The sequence below is a fragment of the Tachysurus vachellii genome, chromosome 5 (genome assembly GCF_030014155.1).
Source record: "Tachysurus vachellii isolate PV-2020 chromosome 5, HZAU_Pvac_v1, whole genome shotgun sequence".
Classification (NCBI taxonomy): domain Eukaryota; kingdom Metazoa; phylum Chordata; class Actinopteri; order Siluriformes; family Bagridae; genus Tachysurus; species Tachysurus vachellii.
Window position 1 is genome coordinate 18897501 of NC_083464.1, and position 8215 is coordinate 18905715.

At 38.8% G+C, this 8215-nt stretch overlaps 1 protein-coding gene and 1 pseudogene across 1 annotated transcript; both read left to right on the forward strand.

Annotated features, from left to right (window-relative positions):
* Positions 1-705: 705 nt before the first annotated feature.
* Positions 706-5332, forward strand: msmp2 (microseminoprotein, prostate associated 2). Its single transcript, XM_060869249.1, has 5 exons — positions 706-801; positions 3419-3622; positions 3779-3896; positions 4310-4418; positions 4967-5332. Exons 3-5 carry the CDS (start codon positions 3779-3781, stop codon positions 5130-5132), a joined length of 393 nt encoding a protein of 130 aa, XP_060725232.1. The 5' UTR covers positions 706-801; positions 3419-3622; the 3' UTR covers positions 5133-5332.
* An 880-nt stretch (positions 5333-6212) lies between these two features.
* Positions 6213-7526, forward strand: LOC132846006 (RNA-binding protein 25-like; annotated as a pseudogene).
* The last annotated feature ends 689 nt before the right edge of the window (positions 7527-8215 follow it).

Consider the following 8215-nt stretch of genomic DNA (forward strand, 5'->3'; position numbering starts at 1 on the left):
TGAACAAGACCTTTAACCCTCTCTGCTCCAAGGGCTCCATAAACTATAGAACAATGGCAAGAATTAAATTATATACACATCGCTCTTTTCAAATAATACAGTAAAAAATCATGCATAAATAGTTAAAGTAAAGAAGGCAATCTACTCATCTTTAGTAAGAATTTAAAATAAGAATTTAATGAGAAAATCACAATAAACAATAAAGCAAACCACTTTTTTCAATTTCTGCAAAATCTACTTCTATATAATGCAATCTAAATAACAACATTAATTTAATAATAAGTCTGTTGAAAATTACATTTAAAAAAAATCAAGAAAACATAATAATTATGTCTAGTACTCTAGTGATAGGCGTGGATAATGACTGGTTAAAAAAGTTATCAGCAGTTAGTTTGGCAATCATAATGGACGTAATGCTAATTGGGACAGTGGTGTGGAATGAACCTGATCATTATGATACTGATATGGGAATTTTGTGCCTGGAGTGACTGATGCGACTGTTCGTCCTCTTTCTGTGCATGTGTGAAATCAATTTATTGATCAGCCTAATGCAGGAGGAAGAGCCGCAGGCACGCTGATCAATACGCTGCTAATTAACCCGTATGTGTGTGTGTGTGAGGGGGGCCTGCAAAACATCAGCCAGGGACACACATACAGTATATATATGCATGCCCATCTGAGTGATACTATTCACACACATAGATTTTCTGATACACACATGATTGTTTCATTTATGTATGTCTGTGGTATGCAGCAGCTTTAGTGCTAATAAGAGTGTAGACAATGCTTCTTCACTACATGGTAAGTTCTGTAATTGTGTGAATAATGATTGTGTTTACTGACACTGTACTGCATCCGTGATGATTTGTGTAATGGTTTGACTTCTGCTGTTGATCCTGACATTTTGTTGTAATAGGTGTGATTTATAATGGGCATTAAGATTGGTTTTATTGTTATACTGTGTACGTAGTGTACATGAGAGATTATTCTCTTTCTTTGTGCATTTCCCTTATCTGTTTAACCCCTGCTCTAGTCTTTTTTTCCTTGTTTATCCTCTTAGTTATCTCCCTATATTCTCAGCAAACAGTGATGCCTGTAGACATCCTGTATTTCATGTGGAAATGGATTCATGTGGAAATCCATTTGAAGCCCCATATTCTGTTTGCAGGTACCTGGCTCTTCAGCAGCAGGCCTGGGGCTATGTGATATGTTTGATATTCGGTTGTTTTCCTCATATCATATCAACTAAATATCAGACATATTCCTATAGAGCCTGGCACAACTCTGCTCATCTTTATATTTCGTCAGTTTACCTAATTTCGTCATTTTACCTAAAGTTACTGTACCATCACAAGTATTAGATTAGTGCTAACAAGAAACTTTTTACCTCTACGGCCACAATGTGCTCATGTACTGTTGCATTACAAAATGTCCTGAAGTCAATTATATACATCTCCTCTTTCTGATAATTCTTCTAGCTGCATCTGGTTATCTTCAAACCATTTTCATAAAGAAGTTTAAAAGTGAATAAATATTATATGTGAATAAATATGGAGACTTTTAAGTGAATTTATTGAATTTAATGACTAGTAGAAACTGGTTTTCAAAAACAATTATTTTACTGAACAATTTCTTGTGTATACATTGTGCCTTGTTATGTTCTGAACATGAAAAAATAAAAGATAAAATAAAGCAATATGAGACAAAAAGGTTCAATCTACATGGTTTTGGTGAGAAGATCTTAGTTGCATGGTAATCTACACCACCAATAAATAAATAGATAAATAAAATACGATTTTTTAGGAAAAATAATAATAATATATTGTAAAATATGGTCACCAGTGTTAAAAGAAAACATGAGGTTTTATTTACAAGTGCACTGTAAATAATTTACAGCAAAACTCTGAGCTGAAGAAATTTTGTCAGGATTTGGTTTAGTTCCTTTCCATATCTTCCTATATCTGTCCACGTTTATTAAAAGAAGAAGAAGAAATTAGATCACTTATGAGCTTGTTTAGAAGCTCCTTGTCCAAGAAGAAGCTTAGACTTCTTCACAAATCTTTTCTTGCATTAGGTTACAACAAAATAGTACAAACACTTCTGTAAACATTTGTAACATCTGTATTCAAATCATTCTCACAGATATGCATTTCAGGTCCTCTGTTATTTTTCCTTTCACTGTACATGTACTGAAAATATAGAGATTAACACAGTATATGACTCAGTAAGCAAAGTAATGTCTCATAGCCACTCTAACCTCTAACCATGCTTTGCTTACTTTTCCTTTCCCAACACTGTTATTAATGCACTTGTGCTTTCACCAGTTCTCCAGCCTATGAATCTAATACATGTGATACAGAGAGAAAATACAATTAATTACAAAGTCACGTTTTGCATTTGCAAGGTGAAAAATATTATGTTAGGACTATATGATCTTCTGATGAAATAAAAGTGAGTGACCTTCCCATTTTTTTTCATTAAAGTGATCTGATGAAAGAATTGCTGGAAGAAGGGCTACATTTTAAAATCACACACACACACACACACACACACACACACACAGAGTCTTTCAGTGGATTACAGGGCAATTAAAAGAAAAGAAGTGTAAACAAACTGTAGGCAGACAGATAAGCATCGTAAACATATTGTCTCACCATCAGCTGCTGCTTTCTGGGTTTTACCTAAAGAGCTGAAATATCTATTAAACTTGTGCAATAGTCACCATGGAAAATCTATTGCAAACATGCTACATTTCTACATTTGCTTCATATTGAAACAAATGGATTATAATTACACATCATATATGATTAATAAATGATTATTATTATTTTGTTGTTGTCGTTGTTTGTTTTAGTATTGTTATTACACTGGTCACTGTTCGTTATTTATATATAAATTATACAACACGTCAACTTTGATAACTGCCTAATACATCCTATTCTTAGACAAATCCCACTGTAATAAGATAATCAGTTATTGTACTGCAAATGTAACTGTGGCATGGGTGTTGGTTTCTGAAACTGTTGATCTCCTGGGACTTTCACACACAAATATGGTGCAAAAAAACAACATACTGTGTGCAGAGGGTATGCAGACTTTTTACAGCGATGGTGAGCAGAAAAGCATCATATCATTCACAACACATCAAGCATTGAGGTGGACATATTACAACAGTAAAAGACCTCATACGGTTCCACTCTTTTCATTCATGCACAGACTCTGAGGCATGGGTTTAATGGAAAAAAAAAATCAGCAAAAAATTCTGCATCGCTCTGCCGCCCCATGTTCGAGAGAAACACACAATCACTACAGGCAGAAGCAACAAAATGTATAAGTAAATATGGTTTTATTGTACTATTGTAACATGATTGTATTGTAACAAAGGTTAATGGCTTTACCTTTTGTGTTTGTATAAAAGGAAAGGGGTTTTGGTTTCTGAGCATAAAGAAGGAGGGTCACACATGAATGTATAAATACTAGAGGTCCAACTAACCCATCGTAGCTCTGTCAGATGCACCTGGACAGAAGTGATAGAAGACCAGACAGAGCAAGGCACAGAGACCTCCTCATACACTGCAGAAAAATACACAGCTAAAGAGGAGCAAAATAAGTTCGACTTAAGGTTCTTATCATTCTTCTTAATCATTAGTGCATGAATGTCTTTCTGAGATTTTAAAACGGTTTAATATGGTGATAATTTGTGAATGAGGCATATATGACTACATGAAGATGATTACTTAATGTGTAAAGCCATATAATATAGGCCACTGTTTTGCAGATGGGAGCCATTGATGTTGCTGCCACTAGTGCACTATTGGTGTCTGTGTGTCTTCTGAGTACAGCTGCTCCATCTTTAGCAGTCTACAGCCACGGAGAATGTACCTTCAACACTAAAGGTATGTTTCTGTATAAGTCATTCATTCATTCATCTTCTACCGCTTATCCGAACTACCTCGGGTCACGGGGTGCCTATGCCTATCTCAGGCGTCATCGGGTATCAAGGCAGGATACACCCTGGATGGAGTGCCAACCCATCACAGGGCACACACACTCTCATTCACTCACGCAATCACACACTACGGACAAGCCACTGTGCCCGCATATCACAAACTATTTTAATTGGAATATTGTGTATTTCTTTTTATTTGGTGGAACTAGTTTCTGCATCAGCTAAATTGTTTGTTAAATTAAATTTTATGCATGATTTGCTGTACAATTATTTTTAAAATTTGATTGACTTATATAGTGCATGTATTACATAATGACACCAATATTTATCAAGGAATGTCCACTATGCATTTTTACACAGGGAGCTGTGAATATCAGGGTCAGGTCTTTGGTATTGGTGACAGCTGGATTACAAATGACTGCTACCACTGTGTGTGTATGGAACCCTTTGGAGTAGGTTGCTGTGATCAGTAAGTTTTTAAATCTCATTTCCTTTGAATTGGCTATAATATGCGAAATGCATCAAATCTTAGCTAGTAAAACTGATAAGCTACATAAAAAACTATAACTACTGATATTTCTCCAATGCAAGACTATTAAGAATTCAACAAAACTATAGCACATGTATGATAATAAATAAACAGCATTATATTTATTTAGATTTATACAAATTAGTCATTTTTAGTACAGTATTCATTCAATGTGTAAACCTTTATACGCGCAAAAAAAAAATCACTTTGTTGTTTTTTTATGCTGCATAATTTTGCATGTACTTGTGCTGCATTAACTAGAGTGCAAGCGACACTCACCGTCCACTTTATTAGGAACACCTGCACATTAATGCAGTTATCCAATCAGCCAAACATGCGACAGCAGCACAATGCATCAAATCATGTAGATACAGATCAAGAGTTTCACTTAATGTTATACATACAAGAGTTTGTAAATGTGGAAATTCTGCTTCTTTTTGTAATAGGTTAATAAACACTAATCATTGTATTACGTCTTCACTAAACAGCAATCTGCAGCCAGTAGATTATCCAGACTGGTGTGAGGTCATCAGGAAGCCTGATTCATGTCTCAGTGTAGTCGTGATGAAGGCTAATCATAAGCTTCCCTGTCTCTATGGGAAATGGGGGAAACGTCCAGAAACTTGGAAATCTGACAACGACCCAATGTTTTAATTAATTATCTTATAACCTGTTTTTTGTACATACTGTTCAAAATACAGGAATCTAATAGACTGACTTGTGTGTGTAAAATTCCTGTAGTATGTACATACTGTATCTGGGGCAAATATCTGATTAACTGATTTTACTAAATATCTAATCTAAATGTCTATTTAATACTAATAGTCAATAATTAGTACTCTTAATTTATTTGATTGTTATTTATTCCCAGAATATTTGTTTCATGTCATGTGGAGTTAATAAAATGTCATCAAAAGACATTGTGTCTGTGTGATTATAGTTTTGAAAAATATTAATATATTTAAAATAAAAACATAGCATAGAGTTCAATATGTCTCAGTATATAGTTTCACTGCACTTAAATTATTTGCAGTGGAATAATTTGGGACTTGAGCATGAACACTGATCCTTGCTGAAAAATCCAGTTTAATTTGAATCAAAATCCAGGGCAGGCTGGACAAGCTGTACGCCATATTTCCCAGCATGGAAGAAAGAAAACAGCTTCAGTGTAGAGATGTATTTAAGAAAAAAGATGATGGTAAATATGGTCTACCAGTTTGAGCAGCTCAGCCTGTGTTCTGGCACGTGATAGTTCATCAGACTAACCTGTATTTTCACAAAGGTTCACAATGTGTACTGTATCATCTCAGCTTGGAAGCTGAAAAAGTAGGTCAGGCACTATGTTTAGAAACGTTAGTAATAATTTCACCTGCTAACTGTTGACATACTCAGAAGTCACATCTGCCCCAATAATTGTGTTCTTGAGTTTGCCTGGTTTTGGTGTGAACTGGGTGTTTGATAAAAGGTTGTAACTGTAAGGGATTAGCTAATAATAGGGCTTCTCTTACATAGAGAGCAAAAGCAAGAGAGAGAGAGAGTGTGACACACAGAGACACAGACACAGAGAGAGAGAGAGAGAGAGAGAGAGAGAGAGAGAGAGAGAGACAGAGAGACAGAGAGACAGAGAGACAGAGAGACACAGAGAGAGAGACAGAGAGAGAGACAGAGAGAGAGAGAGAGAGAGAGAGAGAGAGAGAGAGAGAGAGACACAGAGAGAGAGAGAGAGAGAGACAGAGAGACAGAGAGACACAGAGAGAGAGACAGAGAGAGAGAGAGAGAGAGAGAGAGAGAGAGAGAGAGAGACAGAGACACAGAGAGACAGAGAGAGACAGAGACACAGAGAGAGAGAGAGAGAGACACAGAGAGAGAGAGAGAGAGACACAGAGAGAGAGAGAGAGAGAGAGAGAGAGAGAGACAGAGAGAGACACAGAGAGAGACACAGAGAGAGAGAGAGAGAGAGAGAGAGAGAGAGAGAGAGAGAGAGAGAGAGAGAGAGACACAGAGAGAGAGAGAGAGACAGAGACACAGAGAGAGAGAGAGAGAGACAGAGAGAGAGAGAGAGAGACACAGAGAGAGAGAGAGAGAGAGAGAGAGACACAGAGAGAGACAGAGAGAGACACAGAGAGAGAGAGAGAGAGACAGAGAGAGAGAGAGAGACACAGAGAGAGAGAGAGAGAGAGAGAGAGAGAGAGAGAGACACACAGACACAGACAGAGAGAGAGAGACACAGAGAGAGAGAGAGAGAGAGAGAGAGAGAGAGAGAGAGAGAGAGAGAGAGAGAGAGAGAGATAGAGAGAGAGAGAGAGAGACAGAGACACAGAGAGAGACAGAGAGAGACAGAGAGAGACAGAGAGAGACAGAGACACAGAGAGAGAGAGAGACACAGAGAGAGAGAGAGAGAGACACAGAGAGAGAGAGAGAGAGAGAGAGAGAGAGAGAGAGAGAGAGAGAGAGAGAGAGAGAGACACAGAGAGAGAGAGAGAGACACAGAGAGAGAGAGAGAGAGACACAGAGAGAGAGAGAGAGAGAGACACAGAGAGAGAGAGAGAGAGAGAGAGAGAGAGAGAGACACAGAGAGAGACACAGAGAGAGACACACAGACACAGACAGAGAGAGAGAGAGAGAGAGAGAGAGAGAGAGAGAGAGAGAGAGAGAGAGAGACACAGAGAGAGAGAGAGAGAGAGAGAGAGAGAGAGACACAGAGAGAGACACACAGACACAGACAGAGAGAGAGAGACACAGAGAGAGAGAGAGAGAGAGAGAGAGAGAGAGAGAGAGAGAGAGAGAGAGAGAGAGAGAGAGAGAGAGAGATAGAGAGAGAGAGAGAGAGACAGAGACACAGAGAGAGACAGAGAGAGACAGAGAGAGACAGAGACACAGAGAGAGAGAGAGACACAGAGAGAGAGAGAGAGAGACACAGAGAGAGAGAGAGAGAGAGAGAGAGAGAGAGAGAGAGAGAGAGAGAGAGAGAGAGAGAGACACAGAGAGAGAGAGAGAGACACAGAGAGAGAGAGAGAGAGACACAGAGAGAGAGAGAGAGAGACACAGAGAGAGAGAGAGACACAGAGAGAGAGAGAGAGAGACACAGAGAGAGAGAGAGAGAGAGAGAGAGACACAGAGAGAGAGAGAGAGAGAGAGAGACACAGAGAGAGACACAGAGAGAGACACAGAGAGACACAGAGAGAGAGAGAGAGAGAGAGAGAGAGAGAGAGAGAGAGAGAGAGAGACACAGAGAGAGACACAGAGAGAGAGAGAGAGAGAGAGAGAGAGAGAGAGAGACACAGAGAGAGACACAGAGAGAGAGAGAGAGAGAGAGAGAGAGAGAGAGAGAGAGAGAGAGAGAGAGAGAGAGAGAGAGACAGAGACACAGAGAGAGACAGAGAGAGACAGAGAGAGACAGAGAGACACAGAGAGAGACAGAGACACAGAGAGAGACACAGAGAGAGAGACACACACACACAGAGAGAGAGAGAGAGAGAGACAGAGAGACACAGAGAGAGACACACAGACACAGACACAGACACAGACACAGAGACAGACACAGACACAGAGACAGAGAGAGAGAGAGACAGAGAGACAGACACACAGACACACAGACACACAGACACAGACACAGACACACAGAGAGAGAGAGAGAGAGAGAGAGAGAGAGAGAGAGAGAGAGAGAGAGAGAGAGTCCATGCGGTTGGTGTTTCGTCCTGTAGTCTCCGTCCTGATGAAACCTGATATTTATTAAA

What these genes read in the sequence shown, in the direction of transcription:
- msmp2 (XM_060869249.1), top strand. Translation starts at nt 3,779, where the DNA reads ATGGGAGCCATTGATGTTGCTGCCACTAGTGCACTATTGGTGTCTGTG. An exon ending in ATGTACCTTCAACACTAAAG is followed by an intron (nt 3,897 to 4,309) that starts GTATGTTTCTGT and finishes ATTTTTACACAG; the next exon opens with GGAGCTGTGAATATCAGGGT. An exon ending in GGAGTAGGTTGCTGTGATCA is followed by an intron (nt 4,419 to 4,966) that starts GTAAGTTTTTAA and finishes TTCACTAAACAG; the next exon opens with CAATCTGCAGCCAGTAGATT.